We start from the raw sequence: 26,993 nt of genomic DNA on the forward strand, positions 1-26,993 counted from the left end.
CAAAAGGGAATTCAGAGTTTTATTGCAAAAAAAAAAGCAATGTAGTGTTGAAACAAAAATCAAATTCAATTAGTTTTCCTCCGATTTGAATGGCTACAAAAATAGATTCTACCCAAATCCATAAAGCCAGTTAACAGTACCATAACAAACAAACCCCAAAATTATTCATTCAGATACCACATACAGCAGTCACAGGAATCTAGCATATATTACTTAATGGTTTTTGTTTTTTTTTCTTAAAGTAAATTTCTAAATGTTTCTGTTAAAACTGAAATACCCATAAGATTTTTTTAAAAATGTACAAAAAATAATTGTTGGAGGTAACAGTGTGCGTTTATTAAAATCCTGCACCAAGGCAGTAAAACATTTATAATTTAAAACCCAGCCCAGTAGAAAAGAGAAATGTGCAAACATTTGAATGTTAGATGTACTCAGAGGCTTGTGGTGCATCAGACCTGGCATCCTTTGCTGTCCTAAAGCAAGGTGGGCTCCAGCAGGAGAGGTCTCCAAGAGGCACTGGAGGGGAGGCAGAGGCAGAAGCTCAGCACTGCAGCTCCCCAGTCTGGCTGCTGGGGGCACTGGTGCCTTCTCCCCAGGGACGGTTTGCCCATCAGTAGTGTTATGGCACTCGATCCAATGCCACGGTGTCCTCCATGAGTTCTGGTCAATCTGCTGGAGGAGGGAACAATGCAAAAGCCATTTGCAAAGGCAGGCAGTGAAAGCTAATCAGAGCTAACGAGCTGATACACTCAGATTGCTGCTGGGAGCTCACTCTGTGATAAGGGTAAGAGTCAGGAGCCTTCAAAGGATTTTTAGCTCTTCCTTTACCACTGGTGTAGCACATAAGGTGCTGAACAGTGCTCACACACCACTCAGCCAGCAGAGTGCCACCCTGAAAATTCAGGTCAGAGTTCTGCACAAAGCACTGAAATAAGCTGAAGCTTATTAAGAAATTTCATTCTACTTTCTGCTTCCTTTGGCTACTTCAGGTATCTTTAGCCTCACCTACCTCCTCCATTACTTAGTCCGTGTCCTAGTGGACTTCTTGCCGAATTTTTTTCTGCATAGCTCCTGCAATGACACAAGAAGAGATTCCTTATTGCAGTGCAGTCTCATCCCATCCACTCCCAGATGCCGACAGAAGACCAGGGTGAGGTAGTGTCCAGAGAGGTGCACAGAGCAGAGCATGTCAGGCAGTCACTGATCCTTCCACACCAGCAGTTACCAGTCCCACCAAGCCTCCTGCATCCTGCAGACAGTAGTCCTTTGCCTACACTTGGTAGCCCCTGACCATTCTAGGGAGATGAGATAAAGCCCCGCAGCCGTGGTGGTAGCTCAGCTCTTGTACAGACAGAATGGGAGCAGAGACACTGAACACATCCAGGGGACAGTGTCAAGCCAGGATTAAAACTCCAGAGTCCCATCCTTGACCACCTTAGCCCGTGTGGCCTGCCCTTAGATCAGCATGGGTTGACACAAATAGAAACCTGTATGCGAATACTCAGAGTCCTGTTCCTTGGGGATGTGGGAATGTGATCTCTCCTGCTTTTCGGAGAGAAAGAGACAAAGCATTATTCATTAAAAACGTCAAGGGACAGCACGTGAAAGAGAACCTGCCTCTCATTATTGCCCTTTGGTAGCTTGTGGGATGCACATGTGACCAGATTCCAGCAGAAGGATCCCTGCCATCCCCCTGCTGCACATCAAGCTGCCCTCCCCTGCCAGCCCCAGCCATCAGGAAGAGAAGTTGGTTGACACTCACCCTCTGCCCCCCTCCAGAGTACTCTGGATCTCCTTCAGCACTTCTGGAAAGCAGAGGGTTAAAGCAGTGAGCCAAACCAGTGGGAATCTGCTTTCAGGCAGCTGCCTGACCACATTCCACCTCCCCACTGAACAGCCTCCAGAACCTGCCTCCCACAGCTCAGAGGTCAGTCCTTAGATCACCACTGCCTCTTCAACCAGGTTTTTACTGGGCAGGCTGGCACACAGGACTGAAGCAGACATTTGCCAGAGGAAATGCTGCCAATCCCTGTGTACCAGAGCCCCAAAGGAACTGTCTGTTCCAGCTGTCATCTTACACAAGTCCTATTGCAAATAAAGATCCTTCTCTTATCTCAGCAGGGAATGCAGCTCTGCAGAACAACCCCTGCCCGAGGGCATGGCTATCTGTCCAACCCCTCATTTCCGGGGATTCAAGAAAACCCAGCATTTCTACAGTAATTACAGATCCCTTGGAACTGGAATCCACAAAATTCCCAGCAGCTTCCTTCTTTTCCCACCCAGAAAGGCACTTTCCCCCTCAGCAGCAAGACTTCATCTCACTCACTTTCATCATTGAGTAACGCATGTTCCATCAGCCTCCCAGACTTCCTTTCTAAAAAAGAGTAAGAAAATTTGTTTTAGCTAACAATATTTTCCCCTCTTCCTGAAATAAGTGTTGCAGTTTTGGAGAAATGCACAATGGAACTGGATTTTTCCCCCATGTTAAGTACTTTTTTACTTTACTGAATGCTTCATATCTAATCCTTAAAGTCCCTCACACACTGAACTGTTTCTTTCAGCAATACTAGTTTGGGTCACAGATGATCTGAAAAAGTTCAGACCTTTCCTCCAGCAAAATCTCTGTTCTATCCTTTAAGGGAATCTTCCACATGCAACTTACTTCAGAGCTATCAACTAAAATAGAGTCCAGGCAGGTCACAATGTTTCCCCCACATCCTTCTTTATTTTTCCCATTCTTAGGTAGAAAATATCAACTGTAGCAATAGGAAAGACATTTTGCAGTTTACACACACCATGCTACCCTCAGTACACTTATTTTTTTCACTTACCATCTTCTCCACGGTCACCTGGACTCATTCCTGGTCCCCTGAAAAAGGAAAGGAGACAGAAAACAATTACTGAAGAACAGGGGTGCAGAGAATTCCTGTGTGTTCTTGGCAGCTACAAGAGGCTCCAGTGCACATCAGCTAAATGGTTTGCTGAGTTTGGGAAGGGCTTCACCACATGCTGGTGATGCAGAAGTCTGCAGGCACCACAGAACACTTCTAAATTCTTGGAACAAAATTCCTGTAGGATCTCTGTGAGTGTCAGATCTGCTGACACTGATGTTCCAAGAGGAGAGGAGGAACACTGGATTTCCTTTCACAGAGCAACAGCTCAGCTTCAGCACTTGGGAGCAAGCAAAGCAAGCCAGGGATTTCTCTACATTTGTGACTCCAGCTTAGGGATACCAGTTCCAAAGCTTCCTGCTTTGTCCTACCAAATGTTCTCCAAGTAGGAAAACCATCAGGGGGAAGGGTACATTTCCTGATGCCAGCCCCTCTATGGATGTTAACTTCAAAGGGGTTCTCTTTCCTCCCTACTCAGACACAGTCAGTGTGCAAGGGTGTTACAGACATTACCTGGATTTCCTTGCAGCATTCTCTGTGCCAGACTTGTGCACGTGGTTGTTGCTTGTCACTTCTGGCATGTCCACGATGCACCGGGGCTCCACCAACCACTTGGTGGAAAGGGAAAACCTCTCAAACTCCGAGGGTGAGATCAGATAGAAACCTACAGGGGATTGGGAATTTAGAAGGGCAATTCTCAGCAAACAGTTCCAGAACCAAAGGTGATCCTAAAAAAGAACAGATCTATGTCTGGCAGATAGGGTTTGCTTTTGTTTCTGTCAAAGCAAGGAGGGATCATTGAGGAAGATGTTACCCCAGCTCTCCTCTGGTTATCCTAGACTGTGCAATTTAAGGTTATGCTGAGACATAATTCTGTTGTCCCGTGCTGACACTTGGGGAAAAGAGCACAAAGATGCAAAAAATGAACTGGAAAGCAGCGATCCCTTCTCAGCAGCCACAGAATCCAGTTTTGCAATGTGAGTGCTGAGACACAGGCAGTACAGGAGGCACAGTGGAGCCATTGCCCAGAGCCTGCTGCTTAAAGAGCCATGTGCCCCACACCAGACAAGAGGAGGGTGGCCAGCTGGAAGTTACCCAAGGGGCACATCCAAGCTAAAAACCACTATTCACTCCTGTATTCATTAGCAGTAATGGAACAAACTCACTCCTGCTTCTTTAACTCACGTTGGTACCTGTTGGGAGCTGGTACTGCCCAGAAACACACAACGAACACATTTCTGAAACAGTCTCACATCCGTACACAGCCAGCTAAAAACCACTAAACCATTTCCCATTGTCTCAAACACACAACGAGAGGGATGATCTGGGAGAGGCCCACCTCACCTTGGCCATATTTGGTGAAGACACAGGATGCAATGCCACTCACATCCTCCTTGCGGATGCAGGGGTAGCGGATCTGCAGCTTGAGGAAGGGCAGGGAGATGATCTGGATGTCTCCCAGGTTGGTCAGCACTGCCAGGTCGTTCTCACTGTAATCATCAGTCTTGCAGCTGCCAAAGTTGGCAACTGTCACCTTCCGTACCCTGCAGCCCTCCAGGGCTGTCAGCTTGAGCTTCAGTTTGGAGCTGACCTTGGGCAACGTGAAGACCTGTCACAGAAATGAGACACTGACACCTCTTCCTGCACAAAGGCAGCAGCAGCTCCCCAGGACATCTGCTGCTCCCTCCCTGGATAATGTTTCTATTCACAGGGAATACACACAGGTGTAACCAGAGCCCATCCCCTGCTCATGGCACAAGAATGAATCAGCCACAGGCAGTGTGAAAATGTCTTTCTGTTCTGACATCAGTTTTACCCTTCAGGCTGTAACCACAGTTCTCCCCCATTTTTTTCAAAACTCTTCCCTATTTGGCTACAAATTAATACAGAAATAGAACAGGGTTTGAGTTAGTGTGCAAAACAATAAACTTTTAAGCTATTTCAGAAAAATACCCACAAATTCCTGCTTCTGCACTAACAACAGAAACACTCTTATCCAAAAGCAGAAGCAGCCATGTTCAAAGAGTATAATGTAATATAGGCTTAGAATTTCTATACTCAGCATGTGCAGTGCTATGCAAACCAGTCTGCCAGCACACACCTGATTTATGGACTGTACCAAACAGAAGTGCTGTCCCAGGGCTGTTCTTGGGTACAGGAGAACAAGCACTCCCAAGAGTTCTCTCTCCACTGAGCAGTGCCCAGTGCTTTAGCAGACTTCATGCACAATTCACAGGCACCTCCCTCCCTCAATAGGTGACACTCACCTTAAATTGCTCTTCAGATACCACCAGCAGCTGGTGGCTGCCTTGCATATCGGGACTCTTGGAAAGGTCATGTGCTACTTCTAGAGGCTCTGGGAGGGGAGTGCTGCGTCCATCCAACACAAGTATCCCCACAACAGGAGCCCTGTGCATCAGCTGAATCTCTTTGGCTAGACAGGTGAGATAAGGAGGAAAAACAAACATGAGTCTAGTCAGAAACATTGTTAGAAACTCCTTCACACACATTAGAAACTCCTCTCAGCACTGGAGACCTATATACTGTGGTTATAGAAATGCTGCCTAAAAAGATTTAATAGTTGAAGGGCATTAGGGCATTCTGGACTGATGTGGGTTGAACAGAAACCATTGCTACATAAAGACAGGCCCAGCTGTCAGAACAAGGGACATGTGCAGCGAGGGCTGATGGCAAACTTCAGTGACAGCTGACACAAATTTACATTTCTGAAGTGAGTAGGAAATGAGGCTGAGGCACATCAAGCAGTGCTGAGCTCCAGTTCAGCTGCTGCAGTGAGCATTGCTTAACTCAGCCACTGCCACACTTGGCTCCAATCACTGATAAGCAGCACTAATTGAGCGACCCTTCTTTTCTGGCCATAACTCCTGTGAGCCATGGCTCAGACTCAACAGAACCCTGCTTTCACAAGGCACTTACCCTGCTCTGCCCTCACAGGCTCATCCATCCTCCTCTCAGCAGGAGGAACACGTAAACAGAAAGCGTAGACTGTCCCTCCATTGGTGCCAGCCCACAGGGACGGGCAGTGCCGGGAGCCTGGAGTGACAAAAAGCCCATGAGCAAGGCACCATCCATGACATAACAGTTTTCCCTGGCTATACAAAAGCTCCCTCTGTTTGCACCCTAAATATCTTTATATTAGGGGAGACCTGTCAGGCACAAACTGCAAGTTTTTAACATTCTTTTCCCAATACACATGCCCCAGCAGCCCTTAAAAAGGGCACTGCACCTGAGCAAAGGCAAAAGTACCACCACATGCACCACCACAACTGCTGTGTCAAGTTTTCACACATTTATATCACAGATGAGCAGTATAAACTTGTGCATGTTATCAGTTTGGGTTCTGATGCACAACCACCTTCACTAAAATTAAGAGACTTTGCTGGAGACAGGGTTGAACTTCAGAGGAATGAGAGAAGGGAAAGTTTATACTAGAAAGTCAGATGCCAATACAGCATGTTTGAAAATCATACATAAAGACTTGATTCAAAGATGAATGGCCACTTGCCTTGGATTAGCCAGCAGCCCAGAATGGCTAAACAGCAATTCTACATGACAACATATGCTCCTGCTCTAGATCAGTTTTTCAGCACAGCACAAAGTAGGACACAGGAGGTGCCGAATTCTCCTGGCAGTAAATCCTAATACACCCCTTGGCAGAAGCAGTAAAAACCCATTTGGAAGAGGAGAGAGATGTTTTTCCTACTCACTGTCTCTCAGGAAGGTATCAGCAAAATACAGGGTTCGCACAAAGCCAGTGAAAGAATCTTCTGCTGAGCGTGCTTCGATCTTGCGCTGGACTGGAGCCAGCTCCATCTCCTGCAACACGTCCTGGTCAAACTTGGCATTTGCTTCTTGCACCTTCACAGGTGAGGAGACACTCTGTCAGTCAGGGATAGACACAGCAGGGAAGAGAGGGAGAGTGCCAGCAATAGAAAGGCACACCAGTGAATTTGCCCTCTGAACTGATCTTTTCTAAACATGTGCCTGTTTTTATCTAACACAAATTTCCATTGTTCCCTCATACCATATTGATTTGATAGCAGGGCTGAGACCACCTCCTGCTCTAGGCAGTCTTAGCAGGCCCCAAGCTGCAAACAGACAGACCCCATAAAGGTGAGCCCCTCACCTCTGAGGCATTCCCACCACCTCCTCTCCGCTTCCTGCTGGACACGCGGCTTCTTCTGATCCGCCGGAACGACTGACGGAGGGACTTCTTCAAGGATTTCACCCGAGACAGGGGACCTTCTAAGGCCAGCTGGTCACTGGGATGCAGTGTGCACCTGGAAGAGGGAGACAGTTGCCACATGTCACTTTCTACTGGGTGGCAATCACTCTCAAAAGTCCAACAGGATACAAACAAATGTTGGAACATGCTTATAAATTCTGGAAGATCTTCAAGGGTGGAGAAAAAAGAAGCAGATCTTTTTGCTACACTGACAATTCTTGAGAAATTATTTATCACACCTTGCTTTGTTAGTAATTCCAGGTCATCATTAACATAAGGATTACCACAGACCCCCTGGAAAGATGACACTTACTTGACAAAGACCAGCCGCTTCTGCTGATGGTCAAAAAGCCCAAAGCCATGACTGGTACCAAAGGCCACAAGCTTCCACTCCGAGTGCAGGGCCAAAGAGGTGACCACAGCTGGTGGCTGACATTGGACGAGGACAAATGGCTGAAAACCAGCTTCAAATCGAACAGGCCCATCTCGAGTTTTCAGCTTCTCATGGCCTTTCCATCGATAGCCCTCTTGGTCCTGCAGGAGATCTGCTTCAGCATGGTCCACCACGTGTTCTGCATCCTCGTCATTCAGCTCCATCACCAGCACCTGAAAGGAAGGGAACAATCTTTGCTGCAGCTTTGGCTGTGCAAGCACATCTCCAAGCTGCTAAACTACAGCACCTCTCAGGACAGATAAATAACAGCAGATAATGTCTAAAACCAACTAGAGAAAGCAGAAAATCCCAGAACGGTTTGGGTTGGAAGGCACCTTAAAGATCTCCTAGTTCTAGCCCCTGCCATGCACAGGGACACCTTTTCTGGTCAGAGCTCCAGCCAACCTGACCTTAAACACTTTCAGGGACAGGGCATCCACAACTTCTCCAGGCAACAGTGCTTTACCACCCTCACAGTAAAGAAGTTCTTCCTATCTAATATCTAACCCAAACCTACAGTTTGAAGCTACTCCCCCTTGTTCTGTCAGGACCTTGTAAGTAGTCTCTATCCATGTTTCTTGTAGGCTCTTTCAGGTACCAGGGTGAAATTAAGTGACCCCAAACCTTCCCTTCTCCAGGCTGAACAATCCCAGTTCTCTCAGCTTTTCCTTGCAGCAGAGCTGCTCTATCCCTCTAATGAACTTGGTGGCCTCCTCTGGACTCACTCCACCATCTCCATGTCCTTCCTGTGCTGGATGCAGTGCTCAAAGTGGGGCCTCACCAAAGCATGTTCCATTAATCATTTCCAGAAAACAGATCAATTTACCATGACAGAAATGAGCATTTTGGATTTTAGCAGATCTCCAGATTACACTGCAATCTCCCCAGAAAACAACATTCATGTTGACTGTTCATATTCCCATACCTGTCCTGCTGTACCAGCTACAGCCAAGTATCCACTGTATTTACACAGGTAGATCTTCTGGATCCCAAGCCTTGGATCATCACTGTAAGGATCGAAGGTACCAACCTAGGCAAGAGAACAGAGAGGGGCTAGTCTTTAATTGGGGCAGGAATCAGAACTCCCCAGGTTTTCAGGAAGTTTCTGCCAGCAGCAGCTCTCTTACCTTGCGGAGGGGAGGCCACTCCTCCTCCCCCAGGGTGTTCATGTTGTCATTGGGATCAGCATCCGTGAGGAACACTCTCACTGTGCTCAGCTTATAAAGGAGGTGCAAGCAGACACCAGAGGCATCCCAAAACCTCACTGTGCCGTCCTCATGCCTGGGGGAGAGGATACAGGAGCACACATCACACAGGAGAGCAGCACATGGAGGGTAAAACAGAGGGGAAAATACAGAACCAAAACAAAAAAACAACAAGGAGAAAGATTTTTGGCTTCTTGTGTGTTTTTTGTGGATTTTGGTTTTGTTTTTGGTTGTTGGGTTTTTTTAATTCAGGTGTTCTTGGTGATCTGACACCATTACACTAATTTAAGATAATGCCAAAATGACATGGCAAAGGCAAAAAGCTTAGCACATAGAAGGAAAAAACTCATCCAGGCAAAAATACTGTTACTGTGAGGGAAGAGAAAAAGATAAAATTAAAAAAATCAAGCTTTAATCTCAGTTCTCCAGGTGAAAACTTGCAAGTCTTCCAACACAAGGGTAGAAGCTTCTAACATGCTCCATCAAGAATGCAATCTGAGGAACAGACCTCTGAAACTCTCAAAAGTGCTTTGAAAAGAAAATGGCAGATTTTTATGCAATGAGACAATCTCTTTCTAGCTACTTTCAACTCTTAGCTAGATCTCTTCATGCTGATCAAAGCAGACAGGAGTCCAAGCTAACCTCTATTTTAAGATTCAGAGTGTAAGGTAGAGGGAAAATGCTTCAAAACATGGAAGATTAAGCTTCACTTTAACACTGCTGCCTTTGAAGCAGGCTGGATTAGCGCCTGCACTCCTACACACTTTGGGAGTAGGGGCAATGGATAACACATCAAAACTGAAAATCAGCCACTTTCTGGGTTATCTGTGGACAGCATGACCTGTTTGCTCAGAAGCAGCAAAATAAATTGGCTTTACAAAGCCAGCAGCACAGCTTTGAGAGGCTGCACTGTAAAGCTGCAGTCTCTGCCCTAAAAGATGAGCAGACTTTTAACTCCATGGGAAAATCTCAGTCAGTTGGAAAAGGGGAACTAGAACTGGAAAGGGCTCCCTGATGGTTCCCAGGTCAGCACCTACCCTGTCAGCAGCAAGTCCCTCTGTGGAGGATCTGGAGCAATGTTGGTGCCACCATCAATGGGCCACGGCTACAAACACAGTAAGAGAAGTGTGTGACTGCCTAGGCAGTGACAGAGTGCAGAGAACAAAGTCAGCAGGAGGGCATGAACTCCAGTGCAAGTAGCAGTGAAACAGTCCACGCTGTCAGCTTTTGTTGGGATTAGATGTTCCCATTCTGACACCAACTGTGCCTTTTAGAAGGCATTCTACACATTTCCCCAACAAGCTTCATGCTTTTACATGAGAACTTTGTAACCACTGCCAGCTGGGAACACTCAGACTTCCCCTCTGGCTTGTCAAAGCTTAAAAAATAACACATTTTAATTCCCCAGTGTAACTGTACAGCTTTGGGAAAAGGCCTCTCTCGACTCTGTTAAGAAGCAGGACAGTGTCTGCTGGGGCTGAACCCTCTGCAGATCATCAGCACCACAGACCACCCACACCCTGGGCAGTCTCACTGACCTGAACACGTGGGGACACAGGGGGACACAGAGCTGCCATACCATGCTGGAGTAGTGAATGTTCTGCTTGCTCCCAGCACTGATAATCCGCTCCCAGAGCTTCAGTGGGATGTTGGAGACGTGGTGAGAGCAGGTGATGGCTGAGCAGTGCAGGGAGGCCAGGTATGGAGGCTGCACTGCTGGCCAGCCTGCACTTTTCAAGTCTATGACCACGAGCTCTTCTTCTGCCAGCACCACCAGGGCAGAGGGGTCATCAAACTCTGCAGAAACAACATTCATTGAGGCTGACAAAACTGACAAAGGTCAGTGCAAACAAGCTGCCTGTAAGGCTCTTTGAAAACTGTAATCACACACCTCCACATCAACATTTTTCTTGGAAAAAACCTTAAATGCTTCTGTGTTAACTGGGCCTATTGAGTATGAATGGATCTGAAGACACTGCAAGTTTTACAAGACTTACAAAATTTACAAGATTTACTGCAAATTCGTGTTTCTTTACATTACTCCTTGGGCTGTGCAGTGACTTTTAATAGATTCCATTGCAGAGTACAAAATTTGTTAACAACAATGACTAAATAACACAATGTTCACTCTTATTACTGTAACAGCCAGAATTCCAAAGACTTTACCTGCAGGTAATTAACAGCACTGGGTGGAAAGACATGTATACATCCCAGCAGTGACCCATTTAGTGCTGTGTTAGGACCACAGTCCATCCAGGCTAAGCTGCTTAAACATGCTAATGCCTTGGGTTCTGCAGAATGCTTCTCTGTTTGAACGGACAAGTATTTACAATTCAGGTCTTTTACTTTTCATTTTTTCTTCTTATTTTCTTCTTCTCACATCCTCTAGACTTTCTTTTTAAAGATAGTACATCATCTAATAATTCTTACGTGTATTAGGAACAACTACAAAGGAAATATGATCATGTAACTTGACTGGTGACATCTGACACAAACAAGAATTATAACTCAAGTTATAAATCAAGGAAAATCTTCAGTGAAAAAAATTTAGTCTACAAGGACATTATTGCAGCAAGGTTGACGAGTCAGCCACAGCAGCAAACTGGTGGGGAAAATCAAAACCACAGACCAGTTCACAGCAGTGACAATTAACACAGCTACAGAAATCTGAGTGAATATAAAGCTGGATTGGGGTTGATAAACAGTGAGCCATTAGCAAACTACCTAATAGCTTTTCCCAAACCTTCCATCCTAAACTGCACTTTTACTTCCCTCCTTTACTTGGTTGATTACCTGGTACATACTTGCAAGAAGGCACATACCAACACTGTTCACTCAGCAAAATTAAATTCAAGTAATTAGTACTTGGCATCAGTAGTGAGGCACCCCAAGTTTCACCTCTGACTAGGCCCAGCCACAACACATCACTAATTAGTTTAGTTTCATAATGAAAAAAAAAGTTTTTATTCAGTTTTACTTTGCTTTCCTATGTACCATCATTTGCAGCTGCTCACAGGACTTCACAATAAAACTAATAATATCATCTCTGTACTGTAACAGCCCTGCAGTTTATTGTTGCCAACCTTAGTCAAAAGCGCTCTGTTTGAACAATTTTTTCCCTGCAAAAACACACATCTGAGCTCATTTCTTGTGGCAAGAATCTATTTTAAGTTGCTGAAGTAGCAGGCACAGTAAAATTTGTCACAATTACCACACACTCACCCACCTAACTAAAAAAAAAAAAAGGTAACAGGAAGGTCTGGCCTTTTTAAAAACTGTTTCCACAGCATATTCAGGGTAGTGAAAAGTCACCAGCTACGACCATGCTGCAACGCATAAGCTTTGTGCTTATTAAATTAATTGGCTTTGGTATACAATTAATGCCCTGGTATTGTCATTGCAGGGAAGACTGCTTAAGGGCAAACAAGGCAAGCTATGTCAATCCACTAAGCTGAGGCAATCAGCCACAAGGAAGCTTGTCAACCACAGAAACCTCATTTTATTGTAAAAAACTTCCTCATCTGAGTGCAACAGTTTCAGTTTCCTGTAGCAGCTCCTGTCTGAACCCACTGCAGTGGTGTTAACTGGATAATTCAATTCTTGGGAAGTAGAAATATAAAGCCTGTTTGTTCAGTTATTTCATCCTAAAGGATTTCTAATCATATCCAGAACCTGAACTCTAAGCAGTCCAATTCTGACCTAAAAAACTCAGATTTCTTTCTTCTTTAACACTTTTGTTCCATCATCCAGAATCTCCACTCTGACGGGTTCATAGAAAGTAAAAGGGTCTCCTTCTTCCTTAACACCAAAAGGTATTGAACTCGAAGTATGAAACAGTACCCCAAGTTTATCAGCACAGTGAGCTTGAAGATTTAGACCTGTAGGTTCTGCACACTTGGAAGATGCTTAGAAAGGGCAGCATTGTGCAGGGAAAATCAGTAACAGACACATACAGGCACTTCTGCTCAGTTACACTTTTATTTCTCTGCTCTCTTTTCAGTGACCTGAGAGGGCCTGTTAAGATCTAGGAAGAGAGGCAAGAGGGAATCCAAAAGCTGTTTCTTTCTGCCTCTTTTCCCAAGACATTCCTCCCTTGGATCTGTGCTCTGCTTCCCAGAAAGGCCAGAGGGATCAACCTGCACCAACAGACCAGGATGTGCAGCTGTGCCTGTCACCACCCTCCCTGGCAGGACACTGGACAAATTGGTTGGAAACCAGTCCAGCAGGCAAATCAGAGACTAGAAAGCCTAAGAAGATCCAGTAACAGAAGATTTACTTTCAAGTTCCTAAACAATTTGCAGTTTAGTCTGATCCTGCACATTTTTGGAGCTTGAAATAGCATTTTATACTCAGTTACTCCAAGTTAACCACAAGCAAGAACTACACTAGCATTAAACAAAGAGTTCTTGGGGGGAAACCTTTACAGTTTCATGAAAAGGAAGAATGTAAAGTTACTGCAGAAGTAAAGGCAAGAAAGCTCTTCAACAGCAGCATGAATCTGACAAGCTCTACACAATTCCAGGAATGAGAACTATTCAGTTTACATTCATGTTCACCAGCAGTAAGGAAATTAAGTTCTCCATATACTGACCCTTGGTTCTATGTCACCCTTTGCTGATTTGTTACCCAAAACTCCAGACACAAATCCAGGTACTAATTAAAAGAAGCAGTGTCTCAGTGGGAGTAAATTCTGGTTTTAATTATTAGCCTCCTTTGAAGTGCTATTTCCAAACAACAATATTCAGCTCCTCATTTCATGACCTGGTTATGTCCAATGTCCAGCTTAAACAGATATAGACTTAAGAGATCTTTTCTCATTAACAGAGTAGCCTAATTTTTTTGAAGAATGTATGGCATTTGTAACCAGCCCTTTATTTACACCAATATTTTACATTTCACTTTTAAATGGGAATCTTTCACAGCTGGACTCAATCTTAAGAGTCTTTGCCAAATGAAATGATTCTTTGATTCTCTGCTGAAGTCTCAGAAACTCCCCAAACAACTGACCTCCTTATCACATTTCATTATGCTATTTATACCAGGCAGATTCCCACACACGTACACAGCTACCCTAATTCCTCAGTAATGCCCTTCCATCACATACCTGCAGCAGGATCTGAGCTGAAGATTATGAAGAAGTCTATCACCCGTGAGGTGAAGTCAAAGGCTGTTTGCTGGCTGCCGTGGATAACAGAGATACTGTGCCTGTCCCCATAGCTAGCCCGGGGCATTCCTCCTTGGAATATTATGTAAGGAAGCCTTAAGAGAAAGAAAGAGTTGAAGTGGTCTGTGCTGAAGTAAGGAGCAAGAAAAAATTTTAAGAAATGTCAAAGAAAGTTTGACAACAAGTTGTTATAATGTTACTCTGAAGGGTTCACATGGCATTGCACACTGCACCCTTCAAATAGCTGAGATGGAAGGGGTGCAGCACAAACTCACCCATTTTTTGTTGTCTGCCAGTAGATCTTGGAGATGGCCTTGCAAGGAAAAGGACCTGAGAAAACAGAGTTATTTGCTGCAGTTCAAGAACTGCATCTTTACATCAGAAGTTGCTGATTCTGCTCCAGCCAGCTCACCTCACCCTCCACCCCAAGGGGAGCCACCTAAATTAGTAGGAGCCAGCACCACCTCCCCAGACCAAGCCACATCAGACAAGTCTTCTGGGACAGACTGACCACAGAACTCCACAGCAAAACACAGCTTAGGCTCAGGGGCAGCTCTAAACCATGCTGCTGATGGCTACCAGGGAGTAGCAGTGTGCTGGAGGAGCTGATTAACTAGAAAGGATTGCTAAAATCACAGCCATTCCTGAAACTAATATTAAGTGATAGAGCTTTAGAAGCTTCTTTGCACTCAAAAGGTGAGGTCATCCCCATTTGATGGTTTCCAGAAAATCAGAAGCTTCATTTAATCACTGCTCAGGTCAACAAAAAATACACTCAGCTCACTATTAATTACACAGGATCCAAGCAACTCCTGCTGAACAGGACACCAACTAAAACAAAGAGCTGAATCACCAACACCCTTCTTCATAAGGGGCACTAATATTGTCAAGACTTGCTCTCCATGTTGAGGACAGATTTCAACAATGCAAAGGAGTCTCAAATCCAAGAGAAAATCTGGAATCCCTTAGTTGAGGCTTACAAGCCATTCAAGAGGCACTTCTGCATTCTGCCCTTAAACACTAGGGAGAATTGTGACTGGAATATCCTATACAAGCTCAGAATTAGTTTGGGTTTGGACAAACACACAACAGTTAAACCTCACTTACTGACCATAAGGCACAGTGTTTTCCAGAGGCTCTGACTGCCTGTTGTCACTGGATACTGGCCACTGGCTGTAACTTCCATCGTAGTGACAACTAATGAATTTACTGCCATCCCTCTGCCAGTAGAGGTTCTCCAGCTGCTGAAAAGAAAGCCATACAAATGACTGCTCTCCAGAGAGCTGTTATCTCCCCAAAACAACCTGTTCTTACTAAAAAAGCAGCTTTGTCAGGCTCTCCCTGCACCTGATTTGTCTTCAGTGTCAGTGAGAGCCCTTCCTGCCCGGCTGAACTGACTCTGGATTGAATCAATACCTGGCTGCCCAGGAAATGGTGTGTTGCTTTGTTATTCTGCAGGTCCCAGAGGACAATCAAGCCCCTGCTGTATCCAATTAGGATCTGGTCAGGGTTCTTAGGATGCTCCCGAAGGGCTTCCACCAGTTCACAGGATCGTCTGTTGCAGTTATCTTCTGGTATCCTGCAGGAGCACAAGAGAAAACCAAGAGAAGATGATTCCAGGTACAACCTGAAAAGACTAATAAAAGGTGTAGAATGAGAAATTAAGCTACAAAGTTGAAACAGTTGATCCCACAAATCCTTCAAGCAGCAGAAATATCTTATGGGAGACATCACATCAGGCCTACCACATGGACATGCACCTAGTCCCATTGCTTCAAAGAAAGGTCAGGGTTTACAAGGAATTCCAGGACTGCATCCCAGGACTGTAAAGACAGTTTGAACACCCACCCTATTCTCTTAAGGCATAAAGGTAGGATGGAAATGTCAGTAGGAGAAGTGAAGTAGGACAGTTTTCAGTGGCACTCAGCAGAGTGATAAAAACTTCATTTGAACAAAGCAGCACCAGATGTTCTGCCAGTGGTTGAAAAAATAAATGGATCATTACAGCTATTTTTTTTTTGTCTAAAACTAAACACAAGGGCTAGGGCACGAGGTTTGCAGATTCAGCCCAAGTGAGCATGCTCTATCTCCACAGTGACAACACCAGGCTGCACCAGGACAGAAATTGTTACACAAGGACCAAAAGTTACTTTAATGAGAGTCAGGCAGATATGGACAATGCTTAACACAACAGTGAGGCCCCAGTACATAATCTGGGGTGACATTTTAACAAAGGATGTGTCTGGTAATGGGATTCCAGGTCTTGTTTGCTCACTCACTCACCGCTGCAGCACGGCCTCGGGGGTGATGGTCCTGTCTTCCAGCACTCCCAACGAGGGCAGCTCCACCACAAAGATGTTGCCACTCTCTGTGCCCAGGTACAGCACTTCCCTCGAGGAATGGGGAAGCACAGCTGTTACCTGGGTGGCACTTGGTGGAGAGCTGGGGATGCAAAGAGACTCTTGTTACTGAATTTGGGAGAGTTCACAATGTAACAGGGACATTTATCACTGTCATTTGTTTTGGAGGCGTGATTTTTTTTAAGAAGGAAAAAACATCAGCTGACACTCCTTGATTTTCCTCTCCGTGTCTCCAATCAGCTTTAAGACAAATTATGTCAGAAATTTTTGACAAGTGCATGGAGAAAGAACCAGACACCTTTTTTACAGAACCCTCTCTAAGTGTTCCTAAAAACAGTTCTCCTACAACTGGCAAGATGAAGTCAAACTAAAACCACAGCAGCATTTCAAAATCTGACTTAAGACATGGTTAGATGTACCTAACCTTGATTAACAGCTCCTGTACTCACAGCAGTGAATGCACAATATTTTAAAATATGTCACCCTTTGCACTGGTTGAGCACGTTTAAAAGCTGGCCTCCCATGCCCTAGCCAGCTCTTGGTTTGTTCCCATGGATGTCTTTTCAATGGATTCAGGGGAGTGGCAGGCTGTAAAAACTGGACAGGCTCTAGCTTAAACAAGAGCAGAATTTTCTGGCTGCTCCAAGCCCCTGCTGTGCCTTACCCAGGTGGCCCCTTGAGGGTGAAGCGATGCTCCTCCCGCAGCTCGGACGCTCCTCCGTGCTGCTTCAGGCTCCAGAGGTGCAAGCTGTTATCATCCAGCAGTGTCACCAGCTGGCACTGCAAAATCACACAACTTGCTTTTTTCAGAATGCCAGTATTAAATATAACACGGTAAATTTAGCAGAAGATTTGCTGCTGTTCATAATTCCCTGCTAAAACAGGACTGGGGAGCTGGTTCAGTTTTTTATGGCAGTGGACAAACACTGCAGCAATGGGATTTGGGGGGTGGAGGGAGGCAAGAAGTAGCCTAGAGGCTAAAAGCCCTGTTAAAAAGGCACAGGTTATCACTGAGGGGGATGACAAGGATTTAGGCTGCTGAAGAAGATCAGCCTGTGCTGTAAAGCCCAGCCATGCAGCTGCAGGCTGTATCTCACCTCCTCCTGGCTCAGCACAGGTTTGCTGAACACACCCCAGCTTTGGGTGGGGCTGATATACTCTGCTACACCACACTCCTCACATTCTTCATGTCCAACCTCATTCTGAGGGTTGTGTCAGAATCCTTTTATGAGCCCAGCCCTGCTGGCTGGATGTTCAAATTGAAGCATTTTACCTGCTGCAGCCACACCTGGTGCAACACTCCCCATGGGAGTTTCAGTTTATACCATTAGTTAAGCAAACAGACACCCAAAACCACCTCAAGAATTAAATCCCTCTCATAAAGAGGCCACTTGTGCTACACTAGGGGCATCAGGGAACAAAGTCTGCAACTAAGAGACCAGTCTGGACAGTCAAGGGAAAGTGGTTAGACATCCACCAGACATTTGGAAAATTCTGCTCTCCTATTTTTAGAGGGTGGCAATAACTGTTCAGCAATCCCCAGGAGCAACAGTCAATACCCCCAATCACAAAGGCAACAAACTTAACAGCAGATGAGGTTAGCAGTGCTGTTCTGAGCTCCTGGAAATAATTAAATCAGCTCAGCAGCAGCTCCTGTTCTATCTGTAGTGCAGAGGAAAGACTACCCAGTCCTACTGAAAAAAATAGGGGCTGCACAAGGAAAAGAAAGTATTTGCTACTGCAGCAAATTGCCTGAACTATCATGGCCTTATTACCATTCCCAGGATGTTACTGGAGATAAATGAGTAACAGTTATAAACAATAAAGCTACTCTTTAGTTTAAAGCTTCAATTCTAGTTTTACTGAGCATCTCCACAGCAACAAGCACTGCTGAGAGCACAAAATACACTGGGATAAACATTCCCAACCAGACAGTATTTGAATATACTTGGTAACAGGAGCCCAGATCCCCAGAAGAAAATCAACACCTGTTTAGGAGAGATCTACCTAAGTCACAGAGGTACTGAAAATGCACTTACCTGATCAGGTATAAAGTGAATCTGCATTACAGTGTTGTTTTCTTCATGTAAACCCATGAACTCCACCCCAGGAGCACCATATCTGATGAGTTTGTTGAGGATCTACAGTATTTAAGGTGACCCACAGCTACAATTAATTGGTAAGAAGCTTGCTAGCAAGCAAGATGAAAAGAGATTAGTTTGAAACCATGTTTTACTGTTGGTGAGCTGGACTGCAAAGAATCAATGCAAATCTACTTTGCTTGTAAAATTTGCAGGCTGTGCTCACTGTGGAGAACAGGGAAGTTCACTTCTCCCTTCAGTATATGCAGAAGAGGTGCCTAGACCCTGTTTTTTCTCAGGGATGTTCAGTGGTTTCCCAGACACTACAATCCTGCTTAACTAATTTGTAACCAGGAGACAGATGGCTACTGCCTGCCTGTGGAGTCCAGCCTCTGAGCACAAACAACACCAGCAATGAATGATTAAGCTGGCAGAGACAGCACCAACTTTTCCTTTCTGGGCTGGGTGACATGCCTGTTTTACAGCTCATCTAACTGGTCTCTGCCATGAGAAACATCTCACACACACAAAAATCAGACTGCATGGCATCAGCTACAAAAAATAAATCACCACCTTCAATGTTTAGGTCTTTAATTCCTGGATGGTCAAAAACTCAGGAAGTAGAAAGCATTTCTGACTGCAGCTTTAACCTTTGAAATAGAATTGCTTTAGGAAAAAAAAAAAAAGAAAAAGGAACCCTGCCCCAAATATTTAAACAACCCTGGAATTTACAATGTGAAGGATTGCTAAACTTAGGCTAGATCTAGTCTGACCTTCTGCATAACAAGAGCAGAGCCTTGTTTAACATCTGCATCAGCTCAGCTCCTGTTGGAGCTGCAGCCCAGCTCTTGGAAAGATAACCCCACACTGATCAGACCAAAATCACTCCAAACCCTCGCAAACTGTTCCAGTAATCCTTGCTTGCAAATTCATATTTAATCTAACTTTTGAAGTGTCTTCAAAGCTGCACTGATTCTGCTGAGGTTGGAGAACTCTCCCAGGGTGTTCAAAGGATACAATTTGATGGCTCCTGACCGTGTCCCAATGGCCATGAGACGGAGAAACGGGCTGTAGCCCAGGGCACTGGGCTGGTGGGGAAATCCATGTTCCACAGTCTGGGGGAGAGAAGGAAAAATCATCAGCAGCAGCTTCTTTCATGGGCATTGCTGGGCAGAAATTCAACATGGCATGGCAGTCCAAAATACAGCACTTAATGGCAGCTTTTTCTGCTGAAAGGTGTTCGAACCTTTTTGATTTGCTGAACAACAGCCTAATGATGAATGTGTGCCAAGAATCCCTGGCTCCACAGCCAGGATATCCAGAAGTGTAACAGAAATGAAAGAGAAATATTCTGGAAACAGTAGCCTGAGCAGCTCTTGATGTTAAGATTATAAATAACTCTGCATAAGCATAGCTTAGTCAATACAACACACTCCATCACTCCACATCAGCTGCACTTCTGTAAACCAACTGCTCAGCACAATTTCGAAGTCTGACACAAATACACTGTAAGACCAGCTTTATCAGCCAAATTCCACACAGGTCAGCCTTCCTGACCTCTTTTTGGAGACTGACATGAAGAAATGGCGCAAAGTAATGCAAAGCTGTGAGTGAACATCAGTGCTCATCAAGGAAGCAAAACAGATTTCCTATGAGCAGCCAGGAAAACTAATGTAATCCATATCCATTTTCCAAAGGGAACACGAGGAACACTGGAATTTAATGAGAGCAGAAGCCTGCTAGGCCACCTCAGAGTAATTCAAAGCCATTTGAGACTAAAAAGATATCACTGTCACAGGGAGGAGTGTGGCTTGCCCTTGGTGGCTTCCCTAAAGTACAACATACAACTGCTCCAGGAAAAGTCTGACACAAATACTGTGCACTGTAAGACCAGCTTTATCAGCCAAATTCCACACAGGTCAGCCTTCCTGACCTCTTTTTGGAGACTGACATGAAGAAATGGCGCAAAGTAATGCAAAGCTGTGAGTGAACATCAGTGCTCATCAAGGAAGCAAAACAGATTTCCTATGAGCAGCCAGGAAAACTAATGTAATCCATATCCATTTTCCAAAGGGAACACGAGGAACACTGGAATTTAATGAGAGCAGAAGCCTGCTAGGCCACCTCAGAGTAATTCAAAGCCATTTGAGACTAAAAAGATGTCACTGTCACAGGGAGGAGTGTGGCTTGCCCTTGGTGGCTTCCCTAAAGTACAACATACAACTGCTCCAGGAGGGAGATTTGGAGCATCTGTATACACCACACCGATGCATTTACACACCAGGGAATAATATCCTGCCACACTTACAGGATGCCACCAAGCTGCTTAGGAAATAGTTCAGTGAGGTTTTCAGAAGTGCTCTTATCCTGGTTTAGGTAAAACCAGGATGCACCAACACACAGGTAAAGAGGACTGTGTGCCCACAGAGTAATAGGGAAGATTAAGAGGGATGCTTCCTGGAAAACACTGATCTTTAAAGGCCCAGCTTCTGGAAAATACCTTCTTCTAAGGCAAGCTGGCCAGCTACAGAATAGGAACTCATTACACTCACTACTGAAAAAAAATAAAAAGCAGAGAACTCTCCATCTGCAGCACTTGCACCTCATTTCCATCATGTTTGAAGCAAAGCTACCACATCACTTAAGTTTTATGCTTTATTCAGTCTAAAAGTAACACCTGGACTTTATTTCCTGCATAGCAATTTCCCAACTTAATCCCCTGCACGAGAATCAACTGGAGCTGGTTTCATTTCCGTGGTCAGGCCATAGCCCGAGGTGCCCCAGCTGCTGCAAAGCACTTTAATGTCCTGCTCAAAGACACAGCACAGGAGCATCCAGCTGACTCCAGAGTCTGCCAGTCTGCTTTGGTTTCACCCGTTTGATCACAATTCCTAAGCAAGAAAAGATCTCCCTCCTCTAAATACTGGGTACCCCAGCCTGAGGTTCTCTTAAGAGAAGATGAGCCTCTTTCAAAGATGAAACTGAAAATATTGGAAAATTTCCCAATTTTCTGCCTGCCAACTCATTAGGCTGGGCAAAAGAGTAGATAGTAATTTTTTTACCTTTTATAGGTAGTAAGCCAAGATGAATACTACAAGCTCCAAGACCACTGAGTTTACTTTCATTTTTGATAACTTAATCTCCAGCCGTAGCTCTTTATATTCTAAGAAGGTAATTTAAGTGTTAGGTTTGCATTATTAAAAACAAACTTTGAGAAGTCAATCTTTTTACTGTCACCCTTGAAGCTGCAGCTATTTTTTTGCATAGCTAAACATATAAAACTTCCTAGAGATGCCTGTATGAAATTAGGAATTTATCAATGGACTCAAAATTGAAACAGGGCAGTTTCCTAACACAGCACAGGCAAAGAGGAATTCCTCTGCACTGTGATAGCTACTGAGGCAACACAGAAAAGCCTCCTAATTGTCAAAGTTGTGGGAGTGTTAAGCTATGGTGCAAAATTCTGGGAAGAAGATCCAAGGTAGCGTTATCTTAACAATAAATCAGACATTTAAATGAATCAGGTGTAGCACAGGCAATAAACACCATTCCACTCTCACCCAAAACAAAAGTGAGGAACTTGTTAGGGAGACACCAGCATAACTCCCCTGATGGTTTTAGTTTCAACTTGTTCACAGTCACTGCACTGTCATGTTATCTGCACAACCAGGTGCAATTTTCAGTGACACATCAATTAGAAACTGTGATTATTCTAAGATTTCATCCAGCCCAAAAGATAAAGCTTTAGCCACAACTCTCAGAAAACCATGACTTATACAATACTGTGCTTCCAGTTAGGAAGCTGTCAACACCAGCCTTAATACTGGCCTAATTATATCCTGGGTTTGATGTGTTAATTTGTAAACACATTAGACAAGTCAATAAAAGCTTTAATTTTCAAGTATGAGACCTATGAACTGCACAACCAAGTGGGTATGATTCAGTCATAATAACAGGAGGGTGATTTTTTCTCCTCCAGGTTTTCATTCAACCAAAAATGTGAAGCACCCCCCATTCCACAGAAAAATTTGCAAAAGAGAAGCATCAGTAAGAACCACAGCGTGCTACACAACTGCTCACGGAGAGCAGTAAATGCTCCAAAGGTTTCTGGTAGCTCTGAATCTTCAACCGAGATGCCCCTAAGATGCAGCAAAGATAAGTCTCTCTTATGTCATTTGTTTCCACAGCTGGGCAGTAAAGGCTTCAGGGTGGCTTTTGCTGCGTTTGACACCACCAGGGTCAGGCATTCACATCCACTGTCCTGATTACCCAGATCTTTTCCTTGTACTTATTTGCACCCAGTTGTTAAATCACATCAAGGCAGCTTTGGGCTGCCCTCCCTCCCTCCTTTCGGCAGCTTTCATCAGCCGATCCTTTCACCTGCCCAGCAGGTAAACGCACAAGGGGGAGGGAGGGGGCAGGAGGCAGCAGAGGTTACAATGGAGCCTTTCAGGCAGCTGAAATACGAAACTGGAGTGCCCACAATGTGCCCTCCTTCTCAAAAGGGCCTTTGTTTCTAAGGGGAAAGGTAGGAGCTTTTTCTCCTTCTCCACAGATTTGTCAGACTCGAGCAAGCCTGGTGTCAGCAGCACTGACAAAAATGCTTCGTGTCAGTCGTATTTACTGCAGGAAAAACGTGGCCAAACTGAACAGTTGTTCCCAGCCCACACTAAAGCTGTGCCGATGAAATCCTGCTCTGTCTTCCTCCTTTCACTTGTCTCGGCTTCTCCTCTCAGATTGTTTTATGACAGAGCAGAGACAAACCCAACCACAGGCAATACAAGCCCTGTCCCTTTGTTAATTCACCTTTTGAAGAAACAATGAAGCCTGTATGTGCTAACTCCACCTTGCTTAGGCACTAATTCAGATTTCAGGTAAGGTCTCCATCACACCCATCAGCAAAGGGGCAGGAAGGCTGAAAACAGGGGGAAAATCATGAAGCCATAAATTAAATGCAATGCTCCCAGTTGGGTAACATTCAGCTGTAAGACAGGCTGGTTCACCTGTGTCTTACCCATCATCTAGTCTGACAATGCCAGCCTGAACATGTTTCCTCTGCAGGGCTTGGACTGAGCCAAAGGCATCCAAATACTACTTCCAAAAGCAGGATAAACTCAAAGAAGTAGACTGCCAAGTCCACATACCTTATCCTTCATTCTATCCACTGAGCTAAAAACAGATTCTTGCAACAGGTACACACAAGTATGGGAAGTTCTTACTCATACAGAGAAACAGATACGCAAAGCTAAGTGACTAGCAGAATTTAGGAACGTGTTTTTTGAAACAAACACAACTTTGAAGACAGTTTGAAGCTCTAGTCCAGTCATCAATCAGTCCTTTAAAACCATCTGGACCACCTCTTATGCAAAACAGAAATGTAAGAGAGAAGCAGTAAGCAGATCACAGCGTATTTATACCTGACAGAGTAAACAAACAAACAAAAATCCACCAACCACCAATTAAACAGACTTTCTAAATTGAAGTCCATTCTAGGTCAGCGTGGTCAAATACATTCCACTAACACTAAATCTGTGAGGCATCATGCATTTATATTCAACTTCAGAGTAAAACGAGGGCAGGAATCCCCAGCATCTTTAAGGCGCAGACCTTGCCTTTAGTCACAGCCTGCATCACACGCTGAAGAGGTGCAAATCCACCGTGCAATTTCTCTGATCAGCAACTTTACAGGCCCACTAAATATTTCCCAAGCAGGTTCTTAACCAGAAGTCTTTCAAAGACCTCAAATAACAAGTGTTTAAAAACCTGCTTACCAGCACTAATGTGCTTGCTCTAATAGCACATCAGACCAGGGCAGCCTTGGCACACAAAGCACTATGATTCTTGGCTCCTTGAAGCCACAACCTCCAACAGCTCAGAATTAAGGTCTGACTTTCCCAGATTTTCTCAGTCTACCCAGCTGTGAGTAGATGTTTATTGGATCAAAGGGTAGAAGCTTTCAAATGACCCATTATCTCTAGAAATACTGGAATGGGAGACACAAGTCTTGGGGAAAAAAAAAAAACCCTCACTTTTATGCAGGAAAAAAGTAGAGTGTAAAAGATTCTAGTATAATGTTCAGTCCCTTCTGATTCTTATTAGAAAAGAACAAGTTACTGTGGCTTAAAGGTGCAAATGAATTTTACAAGGCCTTTAATTACCAAGCTGTTAATGAGAGTAAACACTAGGAAGTGTCCAAAGTAGTTGTCTCCCTAGAAACAAGATGTCATATTTACCTTCAGGACTGAATCAAATGGAGTCACAAATCCTGATGTCAGCTTCTAATATATTTGGAAGTTTCCCTCTGCTGCAAAAGCTACCTCTTTCAACCCTGTTTTGCATTACCCAAATTAGTGTGTCTCTGGCAGGTAAAGCTTAGCCAAACATTCTCATAAGAGAAAGGCATATTCAAGGAAGAGCCATCCCTAAAATAGCAGAGTTTTTCCAAGGTATATATAATTTTAAATGCTTATAAACAACTCTGACCCATCCCTGGGACATCTTTTCTGAAGCTGACATTGCATTTAGCCCGATGCAAACTCAAACCTGGTCTGCATTCACTGATTTTTCTACTGCACTAGGATTTCCTGGTGGTAGCAGGCATAAAACAGACCCGAAGCACTCTTGAGTTCCTTTGTCTCCCCAATGGCAGGGAGGTATGCATGGAATTGGTGTGCTTAGTACCAATTACATTAAATCATTTATCTCAAATATCCACAGTTCCACTTCAAGTATCCATCTACAGTACAATTACAATGAATCAAGGAGGTTATTTCCTAGGCTGATTTCATTTATCCATTACACTTTTCAGCAAAATTCCATTTAAACCTTGGAAATATAAAACCTACAAATATATTTCTGCTCCCCAAAGAAAGTGTAAGTAGCCATTAGCCTAGCCATGATTTAATACCAGGCATTTTCAAAGATAAAAGCATCATGCTCCTGGCCAGAGCTCAAAAGAAAAATGCCCAGAGTGTTGGATAGATAGCACAGCCATTGCAATTTCTTCTTCACAGAAGGAAGGAAAAAAATCTAGAAAGAGATTCAGACTAAGATAAGAGTAAATTCATTATTAATGGCCATTGTGCTGCCTAGGTGCTAGCACAGCCTTTTAAATGCACATTTAAAAGCAGGGGTACATTTGTAAATCCAAAGGATAATCAGGGACAAAGAACTCTGGCTTCAGCTGCATCACAAGCTGTGGCTTCTGTGTATACTTAGAAAAATGTTTATTTTCCCAACAAGGACTACCTATAACAGAAACAGTCCCAGCACATAGCAGGACAAGTGACAGACCAATCAGAAGATAGAAAAGATCTGTGAAGATCTCTTCTTTCAGCAAGTGCCACTCAACAGCATTACAATATCCTTCCTCTTAAAAAAGGAGACAGAACTGAGAACATGCCCAGGACCTTAAAGGAAACTACTCAGGCACACTGGGGGAGAAGGCAGCAGAACTGAAAAAGAGAACAAACCAGCACCTCCCCTAAATTTAACTTTTCCACCCACACTGAGGTGGTTTTTCCCTCCTTTTGCAGGATGCAGTGGCTCAGGACAGATTTGCCTTGAAGTCTGAGGAAAGCCCCTCACCTTGTTAAACTGGAAAAGGTCGCGCTTGAGCCTCTCTCGCACTGGATCGTGTCCGGGTCTTAAGAACCTTCTCATCTTCCTTGCTGTGGTATCTTGGCAACAAAAATCCTAACAAAATAGAAAAGAAGAGCCCATATAAACAAAAGCAGAAAGCAGGCAGAAGTAGGTTATTTGTTTTGGTTTAGCAGGTAACAAATCAGCCAGAGCAGACTGAGACAACATCACTATCGAGTGACTAAAACCTGATACCAGTCTAGCACAGCTCTCTGGTGCAGCACTTCACAATTCTATTTTCACGTTGATAAAGCAAACTAGTACAGATAAAACAAGAGGATTCTAAAAAGGATTTTTTGCATTTGGCTACTTTGCAATCCCTTGAGTTGACCTTATCCAAAGAAAAGGCAAAACTGCAACATTTGCATAAACATTCAGACAAACCCAACCTAAAGGCCAACTCCCAGGCTCAGGCATTATTGACTAGCATCAGTTTTCACCCCAGGTAACCCTCCAGCTATTGAGCCAAAGAGAAAGAATCCCATTTTCAGGTCTCTCCACGGGCGCAGCAGAAAGGGCGCTGTGCTGCCTGCAGGGGAGCTGCATTAATTATTAACTTGCTTTTGTAAAATATCAAGCCGAATTCCCTGCTCGAGGTGGGGGTAGGGAAGGGAATTTCGCACCTGCAATTCACGGCGCAGCTGAAGCACAAAGCAGTGTCCCAGTGCCTGGTCTCTCACAGGGACAGGAGGATCCAAGCAGGATAAATCAGACCCGACTGCCAGGCAGCAATCACACGGGAATCCCAGGCTCCAGCTTCCTACTCTCTACAGCTCAGGAGGCTGCCACATCTCCCCTCTGCACAGGTACTAAGTGACAAGTAAACCCTGCCAACTCAAGAGCAAAGGTTTGAATTCACACCATGACAACTTGCTCTGGTGTTAGTGCTCCTGCCTACCCTGGCCACCTCTCAGAGGCTGCAGCTTACAGACACTTCACTCAGTATTTTATTTTATTTGAATTTGCTGGACA

The 26,993-nt window shown here is 44.4% G+C and overlaps 1 protein-coding gene across 3 annotated transcripts; it reads right to left on the minus strand.

Moving 5' to 3' along the window:
• Nucleotides 1-26,731, minus strand: LLGL2 (LLGL scribble cell polarity complex component 2). 3 transcript variants are annotated; one of them, XM_039716372.1, is made up of 26 exons: nucleotides 26,645-26,731; nucleotides 25,968-26,075; nucleotides 19,398-19,495; nucleotides 18,339-18,420; nucleotides 16,964-17,079; nucleotides 16,223-16,381; nucleotides 15,356-15,518; nucleotides 15,051-15,183; nucleotides 14,215-14,269; nucleotides 13,880-14,034; nucleotides 10,355-10,572; nucleotides 9,813-9,880; nucleotides 8,698-8,851; nucleotides 8,496-8,600; nucleotides 7,451-7,743; nucleotides 7,039-7,192; nucleotides 6,620-6,770; nucleotides 5,829-5,945; nucleotides 5,159-5,325; nucleotides 4,236-4,500; nucleotides 3,405-3,555; nucleotides 2,832-2,869; nucleotides 2,327-2,374; nucleotides 1,763-1,805; nucleotides 1,010-1,071; nucleotides 1-669 (listed from the first exon to the last, which is right to left on the minus strand). In XM_039716372.1, exons 2-26 carry the CDS (start codon nucleotides 26,040-26,042, stop codon nucleotides 665-667), a joined length of 3,075 nt encoding a protein of 1,024 aa, XP_039572306.1. In that variant the 5' UTR covers nucleotides 26,043-26,075; nucleotides 26,645-26,731; the 3' UTR covers nucleotides 1-664. The 3 variants fall into 3 exon arrangements, with proteins under 3 accessions (XP_039572306.1, XP_039572305.1, XP_039572304.1); XM_039716371.1 differs by having other exon boundaries at nucleotides 1-672; nucleotides 15,051-15,180; nucleotides 26,645-26,730; XM_039716370.1 differs by having other exon boundaries at nucleotides 1-672; nucleotides 26,645-26,730.
• Nucleotides 26,732-26,993: the final 262 nt, after the last annotated feature.

This window comes from Passer montanus, unplaced genomic scaffold (assembly GCF_014805655.1).
Source record: "Passer montanus isolate IOZ18808 unplaced genomic scaffold, ASM1480565v1 scaffold35, whole genome shotgun sequence".
Taxonomy (NCBI): domain Eukaryota; kingdom Metazoa; phylum Chordata; class Aves; order Passeriformes; family Passeridae; genus Passer; species Passer montanus.